We start from the raw sequence: 19963 nt of genomic DNA on the forward strand, positions 1-19963 counted from the left end.
ACACACACACACACACACACACACACACATTCTTGTACTTGCTGCATACTGAGGACCAGCATTTCCACTTGATAAATCAACACAATTACAAATATCTACTTCATGAATGACATCAACAAAGAACTACTGGTTGCAGTACCATAAAATGTCTGCAGGTGGAGCACCAGAGCAAAAAGGGCTGGAAAACTTTTTCGATTTTTTTTTGTTGTTGTAATTTTTGGTACAATATTTGACAAAAACATCATACTATGTCAACCAAAATTATTAATTTTTTTTTTACCAAAATTTGACAAAAATTTCATACTATACTGTCGTCCAAAATTTGAAAAAAAATTTTTACTTAATTTTTGGTCCAAAATTGACAAAAACGTCATACTATACTATGTCGACCAAAATTTGAAAAAAAAATGTTTTACTCAAAATATAAAAAATGTATTTTACCCAAAATTTAAAAAAAAATGTTTTACCCAAAATTTGAAAAAAAAATTGTACCCAAAATTTTTGGTCCAAAATTTGACAAAAACATCATACTATACTTTGTCGACCAAAATTTGAAAAAAAATTAATTTGTCCAAAATTTGACATAAAAGTCATACTATACTATGGCGTCCAAATTATAATTTTTTTTGACAAATTGAGTATAGCATGTTATAGCACATAAGGAAGTGATTTCAATGAAAACAAAGTGAGGACCGGCCAAAATGTCCTCACTCTGTAAAAATGACCTCACTTTGTTGGTTAAAAACCCTCAGTGGTCCTCAGTATGCCACAAGTACAAGAACTCACACACACACACACACAAATGCATGCATGTAAGCACAAAAACAGCTACATACATGTGACCAGCAATCTTTCCTCCTTGTATTTATTTGTATTTTTGGAGGGGGTTGCAAGATACGCATTGCCCCTTTACTTACAGAGGAACTTGACTTAGACTGAGTAAATGCATTTTCAGCACTTTAATGTGAAAGCTTTTCAAAAACACACACACAAACCACGAGACTTGACCATCGCTTTAGAGTTCTGAGGTTTTGGGACCTGGTCCAAGACTCTTCACAGAAACACAGGAAATGACATTTCCTACATTCTGCAGGACACACAGAAAGAGAGAGAGAGGGAGACAGAGACAGACAGAGAGAGAGAGAGAGAGAGCACAGGGAGAGTGAGTGGGAGTTTCTAAGTGGGAACAGAACATTTGACTGTTTCATATTACACAAAAGTTGGGAAAGAGGAGAAGAGTTAGCGGTGGATAAGGGTTCTGTTGGGTCGTCGTAGTCAGACTCTCCCTTGAATGTAGCTGCTTGTTTAAGTTGCTCTGTGCAGTCGTCTGGGTTTATGGATTCGCTGACTGTGGAAAATGTACTTCTCTATAGTGGTCCTTGTCCTGACTAAGGCTCTGGTCACAGGTAAGTTTTACCTTTAACGGCACGTGTAAAACGTAGGTCAGAGAAGATGTTTGATGTATTAACCTGCCGGTCAAACATTTGAGGAAACTTTGGCATGAAAATAAAGTTAAAAAAAAATGTCTTTCTCCAACAAACAAAAGTTGCATGTCATTTTCACATAAATGGGAATATGGACATTTTAAATAGTAGTTTTGATTCAAGGAATCCTGGAGTTTTGCAGGTTTTGCAAGTTTGTTGTGAGAAAACCCTTTACTTTTAAGTGTGAGTTTGAGTCTCTGACATTAAATGTTGAAGGACGGAGCCTGAGGGAGATTCTTTACTTCACAGACAACAACAACAACAATAAACAGCAAGGCTGCCCAGATGGTCCCTCTTATCTTGTCATGTTTCCCTTTGCCTTTTTCAAAATGTACTGAAGATGAAATTTTCCCACCTGTAGATCTTCACTGATCGCACATATTGTGTCCAGACCTGGTCCAGACCTGGTCCAGACCCAGTGTCTGACAGACTTGACTCAGCTTGCAGTAAAACACGACTAACTCCAGGATCCTTTTTTTTCCCTCTCTCTTGCTATTAAGAACTCCATTCCCACCCAGTGATGGAATGACATTTGCCATAAAAGTGGAACCAGTGATAGTGTGAGCTCCATAAATCTAAGTGGCCATTATGAGTGTGTGTGTGTGTATAAACTTACTTTGTCTAAATGCCACAATTATGTCTAATGGGGAGGAAATCAAACATCATGTGAAAATGAAGACAGATTTTTTCCATGTGTGGTTCATCACCAGCCAATTTGAGAGTCGGGGAGGAGTCAACCAACAGATCATAGCATAGCACTCTTAAAAATACCACATAAATAAAATAAAATCATAAAAATATAACCCTTAGGTGTAATATATAATAAATATGTGTTTTGTTTCGACAGAGGTATGTCACGCCCTGAATGTGACAGTGACCCCTGGACCTATTGTCATGGTAACAGAGAAAGACAACTTGACTCTGTCCTGCCTGGTATCTCAGAGGAAGAGGAGCAACAGTGTTCTCATCCTGCGATGGTTCTTCTCTCCTCCTGCTGCTCCCACTCCCATCCCTCCTCCTTCTCCTCCTCCTCCTCCTTCTCCTCCTGCCATCGAGTCCTCTCAGTTTCTCATCGTGAAGATGGGTATCAAGAAGATGAAGATGTACGGTAACTACACCCGTCGCTTCCCGACGCCAAAGTTCCGCTTGTATGAGGACGCAGAGGGAGAGCGTTACCGGCTGCAGATGTTCGGTGCCACGGGGACGGACCAGGGTTTCTACACCTGCAAAGTGCAGGAGATCCGCAAACACAGGAACACGTGGAGAGCATCGTCCAATGGTAGCAGCACCACTCAGCTCACAGGTAACTTCAGCTGTACACAAACACAGTTTCCTCTTCAGGTCACATTTTGAGATTACATTTTTGAGATTCTACCAATTTGTCAGTTGACAAAATACTTTTGCTATTTGTTTTAGTCTTTTCCCATAAAAACATCCTCACTGGTTGTCCTCAAGTAAAATGCTGTTCAGGTTTGGTCCCATTCTGAGAGTTTAAAGGTGCCATATGTAAGAATGTGGCCAAAAACGGTTACTACATTCAAATTTAAAAATACCGAGGTCTTTTAGGTTTCGTTTTCTGACGTAACTGGCAACCCGTGGTTGCTCGGCAGCTGAGACTCTACTGACTGCAATGACTGGTAGACGGCGGTAGGTGGCGCCACATGCCAAAACATGATTTCAAAACATAAACAAGATTTGCAGTCTGCAGTCTTTTAATGCAAATATTTTGGCTGTACTGTTGTTGGTGGTGAGTTCAGTTTGTTATATGAACATTATTCCTGAGTCTGTGATATATTAGGAGGATTTTACGGCCAGTTGCTTTAGATCTATTACATAATGCACCTTTAAATTGGTCAGGGAAGAATATAATATTCTATATTTCTATCAGATTTTGGAGCCAGATTGTTGTAAAATGTAAACCATATTTATTAGATTTCAACTTCACGTGGTTCATGTAGGTGTTGTTTATACTCAAATTTAAACATATTCATTGTCGCTGACATGAAAAGGTCAAACAACTGTTTTTGTGTGAGTGCGTGTGTAATTGCTCTGAATATGTTTTCCATGGAATACTCATTTCCAGGGATTTTCCCCTTACAGCAGCACATTCAGTTGTTGGCGTGCTGTTGTCTGCCAGTAGAAATGACTGAAATAAAGGCAAAGCAGCAGCTTTTATTAAAAAGCTAAAAGGGTGAGCAGAAACGAGCTGCACGTATTCTTTGACTCTGTAATGGAGCCTGTGTGTTTCAGCGTGACCCCAGTACGCGCTGGCATTTCCATGTCAAAACAATGAGCTCACACAGCCAAACCACACTCGACAATATCACGCTGTGTGTGTATTAGTATGACGAGTAAAAGGTAGAGAGTTGCTGAAAAAAATACTCAAAGAAGCAGTAACCTGTTTTCTCTCAAATACTAAAAAAAAACACTGAAACACATGACATCAGGGTTTACTTTAATGCTAGCCTCAGGGGAAAATTCACTTTTAAACTCAGTTATTTAGCCTGTGCCAAGCTTCCTGCAGATGTCAACAGTAAAATACCTGAAACAAGCCTGGAAAATAACTTTTTTTTTTTTTTTTTTTTACATTTGTTACTGTGGGATGCATTGGACAACGATTGAACAGTCCAACGTCTAAGACAGTGGCGTAGGCAGAAATAATATTTTGGGTGGGCCAGTACAAAAGTGGGTGGGCCATCTTTGTCCAAAAAAGAGAGAGAAAAGATAGAATTATTGAAATTCAGGAAATGATCCATTTGCCCTGATGCACTTTGACAGTGAGCTGACTTTCTTCAAAAAAACTAAAAGTATCTCGGAATGACTTGAAATTTACCATCATAATAGTCGGCATCGCCCTGAACAAGGATCTGTTGAAAATATTTGCAAACCTCTTAAGGAATAATTTAAATGATTTTTTGAAATTCAGGAAATGATCCATTTGCCCTGATGCACTTTGAGAATGAGCTGACTTCAGTCTCAAAAACAAAAAGTATCTCGGAATGACTTGAAATATACCATCATAATAGTCGGCATGGCCCTGAACAAGGATCCGTTGAAAATATTTGCAAACCTCTTAAGGAATAATTTTAATGAATTTTTGAAATTCAGGAAATGATCCATTTGCCCTGATGCACTTTGACAGTGAGCTGACTTTCTTCAAAAAAACAAAAAGTATCTCGGAATGACTTGAAATTCACCATCATAATAGTCGGCATCGCCCTGAACAAGGATCTGTTGAAAATATTTTCAAACCTCTTAAGGAATAATTTTAATGAATTTTGAAATTCAGGAAATGATCTATGCCCTGATGCACTTTGAGAGTGAGCTGACTTCAGTCTCAAAAACAAAAAGTATCTCAGAATAACTTGAAATTTACCATCATAATAGTCAGCATATGTTCGTAATACTGTTAATATATTTAATATATGTATGTTCGTAATACTGTTTTAACATGCAATTTGTTGTTGCAATTTGAAAAATCAGTAGGTTAATTTTATTATGGTTTGCCTTCCGTGCTTGTGACCAGGTTCAAACAGATTTTGTGAAACCTAAAGTCAATGACATGCAACATGTTTTTCTTAACAAAAGTGCCGTTAACTGTGTGCAATCCTATTTTATTAATAGATTATTGAAATGTACAAATAATACAAGCTAAATAGTCACGTAATTGTAAAATACAGCAAAAGTAATTTTAAATATCCGTTTACACTGTATTTTTCATTTACCGGACAAAACTGTACATTTCAGTGACAGTAAAAAGATGTTAATTTTACAGTAACATAATGGCAACCCAGCTGCCAGTTCTTTACTGTTTTTTACAGGAACATTTCGAACAGTGCAGATAGCAACTCACCCGTCCCGTTTCCAAGCACATTAGGGAACTACAGCGACCTTCACATACCAGAAAGGATGTAAACACTCTTTCTTTATATTTGTTGGAAGAGTAATTTCTCGTTTAAATAGTAAGCTTCAACATTCAAAATGTGTGCTTTGGCTTGCTCATCCATTCTGGCTGCTAGAGAAACACGGTGCCGTAAGAGCTTCCATCATGTAAGGCTTATTCTAAGGCTGCAGGAACCAAATTATTTGTATAAATATAAATATGGGTTGTATGTATATTGGTTTTCTGCCAATAAACTCTCCTGAATGCTATAGACTGAAGGATGCTGACATAATTTGTGATATGTGGTTACACCTGTATTATCTAAACAGTTAACCTTTCACTAGTCCGTCTAGAAAGTTTAAGTGAGACACAACCGTCCAGCAACGCCCTGCCCTATATTCAGGGAAATGTCCCGCTGAGGAAGCCACACAACCTCAGGCATTTCTGACATGCATCTGGTCACAGAACCAGAAAACACAAGCGCTGACATTGTGAGGATAAACAAAGAAAACAGAGTTGAGCTGTAACTTTAATCCAGGGAAACCCCTCAGTCAGCAGAGTTCAGAGCAAAAGCCCACACCCCACTCAGATCACTGGACTACTCGAAAAAAGATTTTCCACAGAGCGAAGATGGTTTGCCCCTCTCCCCCATCTCTGAATCCCAACTCCAGACTTAATGGTCGAACACATTCCGCTTTCATTCTGCACTGTTAAGGTAGTCTCCCTGCGCTGTGGAATCAGGTTTCTAAACCCCAGTTTTTCAGTGGAAAGCTGACTTCGCTGCATTCCGTCTTATAGCTCAACTGGGGAAAGCAGATGAGCCAAATTTTGTGCCCGATGGTTTTTGGCTCTTTGTGAAAACCCATATTTTTTACATTAACTGTTTTGCAGCCACTGGTGCAGACATATGTGTACAACTTGAACTGTTTCATCTCCCCAACAGCTAACCTGTTCACGTCAGGCTACATGCAGTGAGCAGATGTTGGGTTTTAGCATGTGGTGACTCACACTGTGGAGGTCAGATATGTGATAGGGATTGTGGGTTCAAGTCCTATCTGTGGTGAAATTTGTCCAAAATTTGACCAAAAAGTCATACTATACTATGTCGTCCAACATTTGACAAAAAACTCATAGGTTAGTATGTCGTCCAAAATTTGATACTTTAAAAAAAAAAAAAAATGTTGTCCAAAATTTGATAAAAATGTCATACTATGCTATGTTGTCTAAGATTTGACACATTTAAAAAAAAAAAGAAGAATTTGTCCAAAATTTGACCAAAAAGTCATACTATACTATATTATCCAAAATTTGACAAAAACATCAAACTACACTGTCATCCAAAATTTGACACTTTTTTGAAAAATATGTTTTCGTCCAAAATTTGACAAAAACGTCATACTATACTATGTCGTCCAACATTTGACAAAAAACTCATAGGTTAGTATGTTGTCTAAAATTTGACACTTTTTTTGAAAAGAAAAATTTCGTCCAAAATTTGATAAAAACATCATACTATACTGTCGTCTATAATATGACACATTTAAAAAAAATATAAAAAATTGGTCCAAAAAGTTATACTATACTATGTCGTCTAAAGTTTGACACATTTTTTGAAAAAAAAAATGTGTCCAAAATTTGACCAAAAAGTCATACTATACTATGTCATCAAAAATTTGACAAAAACATAAAACTTCACTATGTCATCCAAAATTTGACACTTTTTTTGAAAAAAATGTTTTCGTCTAAAATTGGACAAAAACGTCATACTATACTATGTCGTCTAAAATTTGACACATTTTTTGTAAAAAACAACAATAACGGCGCACCTTGGAGTGAGACATCGTGGCATGCGGGGCAAATGTATGGCTGGCTACCACCACACACCTATTTGAATTAATGCTTTATACAACATGCTTTATGTTTTAAGAATGCGTAATACTCATAATGCTTTATACAATAAAAAGGTAAATAATACACTGTCAGGATTCAATCCTACGACCTTGCCGGTATAAGTCCACCTTGTTACCCACTGGACTATCGCAGACAATGAATTCAAAAGGGGCAAAATAGTGATAGCCTAAGGGAAACTGAGGGAACAGTTTACAAACGATTTCTAATTTTTCCGCACCTGACCCTAGCAGTGCTCCGTAGGAAACAACACGCGTTGTTGTTTTTTGAATTGCGTTTCCATTTCGACATGCATTACCGTTGTGTTGTCGCATTTTTGATTTGGTTTGTGTTGTGAGATAATGTTGTTGTGTTAGACACTTTGGTGTTTGTGTTTTTTGCTTGGGGTGGGATTCGAACTGGGGCTATCTGTAGTGTGCACTTCTACTTGGGACGGCAGCTCTACCAAGTGAGCTATAGTGACTTAATTTTTCATGTTTTCTGCTTTGGAGTTTGCGTTGAGTCAATGTGTTTGTGTTTTCTGCTTTTGTGTTTGTGTTCTGAGTTAATGTTTTCGTGTTTTTTGCTTTTGTGTTTGCGTTGTGAGTTAATGTTTTCGTGTTACTGCTTTTGTGTTTGCGTTGTGAGTTAATGTTTTCGTGTTTTCTGCTTTTGTGTTTGCGTTGTGAGTTAATGTGTTTGTGTTTTCTGCATTTGTGTTTGCGTTGTGAGTTAATGTTTTCGTGTTTTCTGCTTTTGTGTTTGCGTTGTCAGTTAATGTTTTCGTGTTTTCTGCTTTTGTGTTTGCGTTGTGAGTTAATGTTTTCGTGTTTTCTGCTTTTGTGTTTGCGTTGTCAGTTAATGTTTTTGTGTTTTCTGCTTTTGTGTTTGCGTTGTGAGTTAATGTGTTTGTGTTTTCTGTATTTGTGTTTGCGTTGTGAGTTAATGTTTTTGTGTTTTCTGCTTTTGTGTTTGCGTTGTCAGTTAATGTTTTCGTGTTTTCTGCTTTTGTGTTTGCGTTGTGAGTTAATGTGTTTGTGTTTTCTGCATTTGTGTTTGCGTTGTGAGTTAATGTTTTCGTGTTTTCTGCTTTTGTGTTTGCGTTGTCAGTTAATGTTTTCGTGTTTTCTGCTTTTGTGTTTGCGTTGTGAGTTAATGTTTTCGTGTTTTCTGCTTTTGTGTTTGCGTTGTGAGTTAATGTTTTCGTGTTTTCTGCTTTTGTGTTTGCGTTGTCAGTTAATGTTTTCGTGTTTACTGCTTTTGTGTTTGTGTTGTGTGATTTGTGTTTCCGTTTTGAGTTAATGTTTTTGTGTCTTTGATTTGCGTTTGTGTTTTTGATTTGCGTTTGTGTTTTTTGATTTGTGTTTGTGTTTTTGATTTGCGTTTGTGTTTTTGATTTGTGATGTGTTTTGTGATTTGCGTTTGTGTTTTGCACCTCAGGGCCACCGTAAAAAAGTCATACTATAACTGTCGTCCAACATTTGACAAAAAACTCATAGGTTTGTATGTCGTCCAAAATTTGATACTTTTTTTGAAAAAAAAAATTTTGTCCAAAATTTGATAAAAAACGTCATACTATGCTGTCGTCTAAAATTTGACACATTAAAAAAAAAATAATAATAATTTGTCCAAAATTTGACCAAAAAGTCATACTATACTATGTCATCCAAAATTTGACACATTTTTTGAAAATAATTTTTTTTCCAAAATTTGACCAAAAAGTCATACTATACTATGTCATCAAAAATTTGACAAAAACATAAAACTACACTATGTCATCAAAAATTTGACAAAAACATAAAACTACACTATGTCATCAAAAATTTGACACTTTTTTTGAAAAAAATGTTTTCGTCCAAAATTTGACCAAAACGTCATACTATACTATGTCGTCTAAAATTTGACACATTTTTAAAAAAAAAAATGTGTCCAAAATTTGACCAAAAAGTCATACTATACTATGTCGTCCAACATTTGACAAAAAACTTATAGGTTAGTATGTCGTCCAAAATGTGATACTTTTTTTTGAAAAAAAATGTTTGTCCAAAATTTGATAAAAACGTCATACTATGCTATGTCGTCTAAAATTTGACACATTTAAAAAAAGATAAAAAGATTGTCCAAAATTTGACCAAAAAGTCATACTATACTATATCATCAAAAATTTGACAAAAACGTAAAACTACACTATGTCATCCAAAATGTGACACTTTTTTTGAAAAAAATGTTTTCGTCCAAAATTTGACAACAACGCCATACTATACTATGTCGTCTAAAATTTGGCACATTTTTTGAAAAAAAAAGTGTCCAAAATTTGACCAAAAAGTCATACTATACTATGTCGTCCAACATTTGACAAAAAACTTATAGGTTAGTATGTCGTCCAAAATGTGATACTTTTTTTTGAAAAAAAATGTTTGTCCAAAATTTGATAAAAACGTCATACTATGCTATGTCGTCTAAAATTTGACACATTTAAAAAAAGATAAAAAAATTGTCCAAAATTTGACCAAAAAGTCATACTATACTATATCATCAAAAATTTGACAAAAACGTAAAACTACACTATGTCATCCAAAATGTGACACTTTTTTTGAAAAAAATGTTTTCGTCCAAAATTTGACAAAAACGTCATACTATACTATGTCGTTTAACATTTGACCAAAAACTCATAGGTTAGTATGTCGTCCAAAATTTGATACTTTAAAATAAAAAAAAAAAGGCCAAAATTTGATAAAAATGTCATACTATGCTATGTTGTCTAAAATTTGACACATTTAAAAAAAAAAGAAGAATTTGTCCAAAATTTGACCAAAAAGTCATACTATACTATATTATCCAAAATTTGACAAAAACATCAAACTACACTATGTCATCCAAAATTTGACACTTTTTTGAAAAATATGTTTTCGTCCAAAATTTGACAAAAACGCCATACTATACTATGTCGTCTAAAATTTGGCACATTTTTTGAAAAAAAAAGTGTCCAAAATTTGACCAAAAAGTCATACTATACTATGTCGTCCAACATTTGACAAAAAACTTATAGGTTAGTATGTCGTCCAAAATGTGATACTTTTTTTTGAAAAAAAATGTTTGTCCAAAATTTGATAAAAACGTCATACTATGCTATGTCGTCTAAAATTTGACACATTTAAAAAAAGATAAAAAAATTGTCCAAAATTTGACCAAAAAGTCATACTATACTATATCATCAAAAATTTGACAAAAACGTAAAACTACACTATGTCATCCAAAATGTGACACTTTTTTTGAAAAAAATGTTTTCGTCCAAAATTTGACAAAAACGTCATACTATACTATGTCGTTTAACATTTGACCAAAAACTCATAGGTTTGTATGTCGTCCAAAATTTGATACTTTAAAATAAAAAAAAAAAAGGCCAAAATTTGATAAAAATGTCATACTATGCTATGTTGTCTAAAATTTGACACATTTAAAAAAAAAAGAAGAATTTGTCCAAAATTTGACCAAAAAGTCATACTATACTATATTATCCAAAATTTGACAAAAACATCAAACTACACTATGTCATCCAAAATTTGACACTTTTTTGAAAAATATGTTTTCGTCCAAAATTTGACAAAAACGTCATACTATACTATGTCGTCCAACATTTGACAAAAAACTCATAGGTTAGTATGTTGTCTAAAAATTGACACTTTTTTTGAAAAGAAAAATTTCGTCCAAAATTTGATAAAAACATCATACTATACTATATCGTCTATAATTTGACACATTTAAAAAAATACAAAATTTGACAAAAACGTCATACTATACTATGCTGTCTAAAATTTGACACATTTTTTGTAAAAAACAACAATAACGGCGCACCTTGGAGTGAGACATCGTGGCATGCGGGGCAAATGTATGGCTGGCTACCACCACACACCTATTTGAATTAATGCTTTATACAACATGCTTTATGTTTTAAGAATGCATAATACTCATAATGCTTTATACAATAAAAAGGTAAATAATGCACTGTCAGGATTCAATCCTACAACCTTGCCGGTATAAGTCCACCTTGTTACCCACTGGACTATCGCAGACAATGAATTCAAAAGGGGCAAAATAGTGATAGCCTAAGGGAAACTGAGGGAACAGTTTATAAACGATTTCTAATTTTTCCGACATGCATTACCGTTGTGTTGTCGCTTTTTTGATTTGGTTTGTGTTGTGAGATAATGTTGTGTTAAACACTTTGGTGTTTGTGTTTTCTGCTTGGGGTGGGATTCGAACTGTGGCTATCTGTAGTGTGCACTTCTACTTGGGACGGCAGCTCTACCAAGTGAGCTATAGTGACTTAATTTTTTCCTGTTTTCTGCTTTGGAGTTTGCGTTGAGTCAATGTGTTTGTGTTTTCTGCTTTTGTGTTTGTGTTCTGAGTTAATGTTTTCGTGTTTTCTGCTTTTGTGTTTGCGTTGTGAGTTAATGTTTTCGTGTTACTGCTTTTGTGTTTGCTTTGTGAGTTAATGTTTTCGTGTTTCCTGCTTTTGTGTTTGCGTTGTGAGTTAATGTGTTTGTGTTTTCTGCATTTGTGTTTGCGTTGTGAGTTAATGTTTTCGTGTTTTCTGCTTTTGTGTTTGCATTGTCAGTTAATGTTTTCGTGTTTTCTGCTTTTGTGTTTGCGTTGTCAGTTAATGTTTTCGTGTTTTCTGCTTTTGTGTTTGCGTTGTCAGTTAATGTTTTCGTGTTTTCTGCTTTTGTGTTTGCGTTGTGAGTTAATGTTTTCGTGTTTTCTGCTTTTGTGTTTGCGTTGTCAGTTAATGTTTTTGTGTTTTCTGCTTTTGTGTTTGCGTTGTGAGTTAATGTGTTTGTGTTTTCTGCATTTGTGTTTGTGTTGTGAGTTAATGTTTTCGTGTTTTCTGCTTTTGTGTTTGCGTTGTCAGTTAATGTTTTCGTGTTTTCTGCTTTTGTGTTTGCGTTGTGAGTTAATGTTTTCGTGTTTTCTGCTTTTGTGTTTGCGTTGTGAGTTAATGTTTTCATGTTTTCTGCTTTTGTGTTTGCGTTGTCAGTTAATGTTTTCGTGTTTACTGCTTTTGTGTTTGTGTTGTGTGATTTGTGTTTCCGTTTTGAGTTAATGTTTTGTGTCTTTGATTTGCGTTTGTGTTTTTGATTTGCGTTTGTGTTTTTTGATTTGTGTTTGTGTTTTTGATTTGCGTTTGTGTTTTTGATTTGTGATGTGTTTTGTGATTTGCGTTTGTGTTTTGCACCTCAGGGCCACCGTAAAAAAGTCATACTATAACTGTCGTCCAACATTTGACAAAAAACTCATAGGTTTGTATGTCGTCTAAAATTTGATACTTTTTTTGAAAAAAAAAATGTTGTCCAAAATTTGCTAAAAAACGTCATACTATGCTATGTCGTCTAAAATTTGACACATTTAAAAAAAAATAATAATAATTTGTCCAAAATTTGACCAAAAAGTCATACTATACTATGTCATCCAAAATTTGACACATTTTTTGAAAAAAATTTTTTTTCCAAAGTCTGACCAAAAAGTCATACTATCCTATGTCATCAAAAATTTGACAAAAACATAAAACTACACTATGTCATCAAAAATTTGACACTTTTTTTGAAAAAAATGTTTTCGTCCAAAATTTGACCAAAACGTCATACTATACTATGTCGTCTAAAATTTGACACATTTAAAAAAAAAAAAATGTTTGTCCATAATTTGATAAAAACGTCATACTATGCTATGTCGTCTAAAATTTGACACATTTAAAAAAAAATAAAAAAATTGTCCAAAATTTGACCAAAAAGTCATACTATACTATATCATCAAAAATTTGACAAAAACATAAAACTACACTGTCATCCAAAATGTGACACTTTTTTGAAAAATATGTTTTCGTCCAAAATTTGACAAAAACGTCATACTATACTATGTCGTCTAAAATTTGACACATTTTTTGAAAAAATAAATTTGGCCAAAATTTGACCAAAAAGTCATACTATACTATATCATCCAAAATTTGACAAAAACATCAAACTACACTAAGTCGTCCAAAATTTGACAAAAAACTCATAGGTTAGTATGTCGCCCAAAATGTAACACTTTTTCTGAATGAAAAAAATTCGTCCAAAATTGGACAAAAATGTCACACTGTACTATATCATCCAAAATTTGATCAAAAAGTCATACTATACTATATCATCCAAAATTTGAAAAAACATCAAACTACACTATGTCGTACGAAATTTGACAAAGAACTCATAGGTTAGTATGTCGCCCAAAATGTAACACTTTTTTTGAAAAAAAAAAATTTGTCCAAAATTGGACAAAAATGTCATACTATACTATATCATCCAAAATTTGACAAAAACATCAAACTACACTATGTCATCAAAAATTTGACACTTTTTTTGAAAAAAATGTTTTCGTCCAAAATTTGACCAAAACGTCATACTATACTATGTCGTCTAAAATTTGACACATTTAAAAAAAAAAAAATGTGTCCAAAATTTGACCAAAAAGTCATACTATACTATGTCGTCCAACATTTGACAAAAAACTCATAGGTTAGTATGTCGTCCAAAATGTGATACTTTTTTTTGAAAAAAAATGTTTGTCCAAAATTTGATAAAAACGTCATACTATGCTATGTCGTCTAAAATTTGACACATTTAAAAAAAAATAAAAAAATTGTCCAAAATTTGACCAAAAAGTCATACTATACTATATCATCAAAAATTTGACAAAAACATAAAACTACACTGTCATCCAAAATGTGACACTTTTTTGAAAAATATGTTTTCGTCCAAAATTTGACAAAAACGTCATACTATACTATGTCGTCTAAAATTTGACACATTTTTTGAAAAAATAAATTTGTCCAAAATTTGACCAAAAAGTCATACTATACTATATCATCCAAAATTTGACAAAAACATCAAACTACACTAAGTCGTCCAAAATTTGACAAAAAACTCATAGGTTAGTATGTCGCCCGAAATGTAACACTTTTTCTGAATGAAAAAAATTTGTCCAAAATTGGACAAAAATGTCATACTGTACTATGTCATCCAAAATTTGATCAAAAAGTCATACTATACTATATCATCCAAAATTTTACAAAAACATCAAACTACACTATGTTGTACGAAATTTGACAAAGAACTCATAGGTTAGTATGTCGCCCAAAATGTAACACTTTTTTTGAAAACTACACTATGTTGTCCAAAATTTTAAACTGTCTTTGAAAAAAAAATTGCAAAAGCAGTACTGTGGTTTCTGAGTCAAAGATTGTGAGTTCAAATCTCGTATGGGTCAAAGCTTTGAATGTTGTCCAAAATTTGAAAAAAAAAGGTCATACTATGCTATGTCATCTAAAATTTGACACATTTATTGAAAAAAAAAATTGGTCCAAAATTTGACCAAAAAGTCATACTATACTATATCATCCAACATTTTGAAAAAACAAATTGCAAAAGCAGGTTTCTGAGTCAAAGATTGTGAGTTCAAATCCTGTCAAAGCTTTGAATGTTGTCCAAAATTTGACCAAAAAGTCATAGCATAGTATGTCGTCCAAAAAGTCATAGTTTAGTATGTCATCATTTATGTGAAAGTCAGTTCTACTTTACATGTGTTTGTGGCCATCCACAATTACCATAGCATTAAATTATTGAAATCATTTAAGGTAAAAGATGGATGTGACGACACATGTGCACACTTTTCCTCCACGTTGATGTCACATGACCACATGCTAAATAGACAGTATATTCAATCTTGAACCAGATACTAAAGTGGCACAAGTTTTCTTCCTTTCTTTCTTTTTTTTTTCTTTGATTGACTTCTGTGTCCAAACACCCAAAAAATTTAGAAAATACGGATTATGAGTCTTTCCAGCCTGGATCAGATTCCCGGTAACTGCCTCATATGTGTCTCAGTTCTGTTGTTTTTCTTTGTGACAGCACAAACAGCACCTTAAATAGAATCTGAAATGAAAAATATCACAATCCATTTGTGTTATCTCAAGTTACAATTTAACGGAAAGGCCTCTGATAGTCAGACCGAGCACTTGTCTCGAAACGGGCGAGAAGTCAATTAGAGTTAATATCTTATCATTTCTTATTAATTGGTTATCAACCTGTGTTTTAACAGACATATTAAAATCTCATTAAGGCGAGCAGAGAGATAGAGACGGTAATTTATGTACATAGCCTCTCGTCTCTCCTTGTTAAATACCCCTGACCTATACACAGCTCATCATTCATGTGCACATACTGACGAACACTTCCTTCTTCTTGTCACAGTGAAAACTGTAACGTGCAGTTGTGACGGGACCAATAAAAGGAGGCGGTTTAACAATTTAAAGAGCAGCAGGGAATCTCTCACATACTCTGTGTGTGTGTGTGTGTGTGTGTGTGTGTGTGTGTGTGTGTGTGTGTGTGTGTGTGTGTGTGTGTGTGTGTGTGTGTGTGTGTGTGTGTGTGTGTGTGTGTGTGTCAGTGTGTGCGTGTGTGTGTGGTACTTGCAGCATACTGAGGACCAATGAGGGTTTTTAACCAACAGAGTGAGGACATTTTGGCCGGTCCTCACTTTGTTTTCATTGAAATCACTTCCTTAGGGTGCTATAACATGCTATACTCAATTTGTAAAAAAAAAAAAAAAATCTAATTTTGGACGACATAGTATAGTATCACTTTTTGTCAAATTTTGGACCACATTTTTTTCAACTTTTGGATGACAGTATAGTATGACGTTTTTGTCAAATTTTGGACCAACAATTTTGGGTCTAATTTTTTTTTTCAAATTTTGGATGACATAGTATAGTATGATTTTTTGTCAAATTTTGGACCAAAAATGTTGCGTCAAATTTTTTTTTCAAATTTTGGACGACATAGTATAGTATGACGTTTTTGTAAAATTTTGGACCAAAAAAATATATAAAAAAAAAAAATCGAAGAAGTTTTCCAGCCCTTTTTGCTCTGGGGCTCCACCTGCAGACATTGTATGGTACTGCAACCAGTAGTTCTTTGTAGATGTCATTCATGAAGTAGATATTTGTAATTGTGTTGATTTATAAAGTGGAAATGCTGGTCCTCACTTTGTCAGCAACCCAGTCCTCAGTATGCAGCAAGTACAAGAATGTGTGTGTGTGTATGTGTGTATGTGTGAGTGTGTGTGTTGGTCTGGCTGATGGTGCAGAACTCCCTTCATGACAGCGGTTTTGATATTTCCGGAAACCATTGTGGATGTCTGATGTGTTGGAACGGTGCCTTCAGACAACAGCAATTTACAAATATAAAGATGTGTATGTATATATATTAAATATATTAATATATTATCCAAGTTTTTTTTTGCTGACTCTTTTACTCTATCAATTGTTTCCCCAGTGCACTTTACTCACGAGGAGGGCAGCAGCAAAGGAGTGTGGCGTTTATTATCAGGTACAGGTTTTTTTTCCCTATCTGACTCAACTTTTGTCTCATTTTGACACGTTACAGCTTCAAAATGTTCTTATGCCTTTTTATATTTTATTTATTTATTTATTAATCATCTGCTTTGTAGATGTGTATCTGTGCGCTGTGCTCCTCTGTTCACTGGGCTTACTCTCCATCTTCCTGTTCACTCTGGTCCTCACATGCCAGTGTTTTTACAAAAGACACAGACTCAAAGGTAAAAAATAAATTATATATATATGTGTATATATATATATATATACGTATATACTGTCGTTTGTTTTCCAACAGTGACTTTGTCTCCTACACACGAGAACATGATTTCTCCTCTGTTTTCTCTGCAGCCAGTTACCTTCTTGTCAAGTGTCCAGAAAGCAGGTATATACAATACAATAATAAATAACAATTTGTTATTGGTGATTATTTAATTGGCAGAATATGAATCATTGAAGTTTCAAATGAAGATGATTTGTTTTACACAAATGTCAATTGAATCATTTTAGTGAAGCACATTTTAAGCCACAAAGTTTATATATATATTTCTTAAATTGGATTATTCTTATTTTTATTATTGAATTTGGCATTCACTTTTGCTGACCCTATGCCTGATATACTTCTTAACCCTTTAAGGTACAATAACGACAAACAATATATTTTTTTTTTTTTTTATTAGACCCTACAGTATTACAGATACAGGCCTCTACCAAACGGTTGAGAGGTCTGTTCATAATAAACCTGGTTTGAATAATTCATAAAGTACAACATTCAGAACAAGTGACATTAAGTGTTAGTGAGTTCAGCTTGATGCATTTTTCAATGAGATACAGTGACTTAAAGTGTGGTCGACCAAATGGTTGAGTAGTACCTTAAAGGGTTAATCTTCATCGTCTTATACGTTAGGCAACAGGAATCCATTGGACAGTGCCTTTATTTATTATTGTCTATTGTAATGTATTGTTATACTGTGCTGTTTTTTGAACTTGTATATTTAATACGACATGTGTTGCTGACCTCTTGGCCCGGTCGCCCTGAGATCCCATTGAGATCAAGATAAAATAATGGTTAAATACATTTAAAAAAATGATGTATATTTAACCCTAATTAAAAGTCTGCTCGTTACAGCTCAGGGGAAACTGTAACCAGCTCCAGCAGCACCTCCAGCTCCTCTCCAAGAGTGCACCGGAAAGACACAAGACATAAGCCTGACAGACGGGTCATCGCACCACCACCGAAACTACCTGTAGAGCCTCCACCGCACATACCAGCCCAAGGTAAAGACACAGGCGTGTCATTTCAGATTCATCTGAAGGTTTTTAGAACTGAAGAGGCAAACGTTCAGAGGGAAAAACCTAATTAAGTTTAACGATAATTTTATGCAACCAAGATGAACTGTTTTTTATGAACTAATCTTCGGGGGGAAACAGAAACGACAGTGTTGCGTCAAAGTAGACGATAGTTTAGTTTCCCCCCAAGTTTGACTTTCATCACAGGGGAGCTCCACTCTCCAGTGACTAATGCAAAGGAAAGGATATTAGCAGGTAAAGGAAACATTAAACGAAGGTATACGGCAAATAGAAAAGCAGAAAAAATTAAATCTGGAGCATAATTCAAAGGCAGTGACAAACACACGAGCCGAGAGATTAACAGAGTGATAATAAAACTTTGTAGTGCGTAACGTTGAAAATCTGAGTCTGGAGTTCGTGTCTGGTGAAACTCTTGATTTTGACGTGGAGAAGAAAAAAAACCACAATTCATTTTCCTTCCTGGCTGTTGTTTTGAGTCAATCGAATGTGTCTCCTTTGCTTTTAGTGCCTGTTGCTGCGAAGAGACCTCGAAAGCCGAGAAGGTTAAAGACTCAGCCGAGGAGATCTGCTGCAGTGAGTCTCCCTCATCACACACACACACACACACACACTCCCGTTATTCCTCTGTCTGCTGCCGTATAACACCACGACGTGAACTTAATTGTAAAAATGTATTTATTAGCATTTTTAAAATATCTTTTTCCATGCGCAGTTGTTATTGAGAAACATACAAGAGGGAATTTGTATCATGACTGCAAGCGTGATTGTCTACAGCAGTTTATTGCCATCGCTTTCATTCAGTTATGAGCTTGATAATTCTATTTAGCTTTATTGCTTCTCAAACACAATTATTTATTTAGAGTGCTTCATTGGTTTTATATCTACAATAAAAGTGTCAAACAAGTGCATACAGAAGAAAACTACTCAAACTAAGGATCATTAGTACCTCTCCTGATGCCGCTCGTGTGATTTTGGAGCGAGATTCCGCTCCAGAGATGTGAGCACTTCTTTGTGCACTCGCACACTGATTGAATTAGTGCAAGCAAGGAATCCCTTTGTACTAAATGAGTAAAGTGAATCATCCAAGAGGTCCGGCAAACCCTGTAAACACACAGTCTCTGCAGCTTAGAAACACTTCAGAGATTATTTACCTACCCAAAGTGAAACAATGCTGTCTTCTAAGAAAGATTTAATGCAGACGAGATGCATAGAGGGAGAATGCTTTATATTCACCACTTGCCTTTTTAAGACGGCGGGGATCTTTGGCCTCATCTGTGAGCTAATTTCCCCTCTCCTCCTCCTCCTCCTCCTCCTCCTCCTCCCAACCCCCTCTCCATCTTTCACTCTCTAGCCCCGAGTATCACAGGAGGACAGTCTGACATATGCAGAACTGGAGCTGGTGAGACCGAGGCCGGAGCCACAAGCCTCCTCCAGTCCTGACCCCGCGCCCTCAAGCCCGGACACAGTGTACGCACAGATCCTCTTCCAGGAGAAGCAGCTGTGAACACAGCAGCCTGGTGCCTCCTTTGGCAAGGATTCAGCTCTCAAAAAAACTGAGCAAAGTGGCACCAAAAAGGACTATATTTATGAACTATCAGTGCGGCATTTAGCATATATTTTTGGGGGGTGTTGGTAATGAGGCTTTTGTGTTTCCTCAGTGCTGTTCCATTCCAGCGCAGCAGTTTTTGGGCTCTTATAATTCAGTTGTTTTGTTTGTTGGCATTGCCGGCCTGCGAGCCAGATGTTTATAAGAATGTTGTTACTGGTAACCGTTCTGTATAAACTCAGGAGACTGTGGAAAGAAACTGTTTGCCCAGGCTCTCTCTCTTTTACGTGCCATGTCACGAGGCGCTGTGACACCACAGCCTTTTTAAACTGCATCATAGCACCAATAAACCGAAACAATAATAATAATAATAATAATAATAATAAAACGTATGCCTGGGAAAGATTTGTATCAATGCATCTTGC

General features: G+C 35.2%; 1 protein-coding gene across 1 annotated transcript; it reads left to right on the top strand.

Annotated features, from left to right (window-relative positions):
- Nucleotides 1–1357: 1357 nt before the first annotated feature.
- On the top strand, nucleotides 1358–19612 carry vstm4a (V-set and transmembrane domain containing 4a; the record flags this gene model as incomplete). Its single annotated transcript, XM_083897238.1, has 8 exons — nucleotides 1358–1406; nucleotides 2332–2787; nucleotides 16623–16676; nucleotides 16798–16905; nucleotides 17033–17066; nucleotides 17811–17959; nucleotides 18498–18565; nucleotides 19344–19612. The coding sequence occupies 8 exons, from the start codon at nucleotides 1358–1360 to the stop codon at nucleotides 19494–19496; spliced, it is 1071 nt and encodes a 356-aa protein (XP_083753364.1). The 3' UTR covers nucleotides 19497–19612.
- Between the last annotated feature and the right edge of the window lie 351 nt (nucleotides 19613–19963).

Source organism: Microchirus variegatus (genome assembly GCF_963457635.1).
Source record: "Microchirus variegatus genome assembly, chromosome: 11".
Classification (NCBI taxonomy): domain Eukaryota; kingdom Metazoa; phylum Chordata; class Actinopteri; order Pleuronectiformes; family Soleidae; genus Microchirus; species Microchirus variegatus.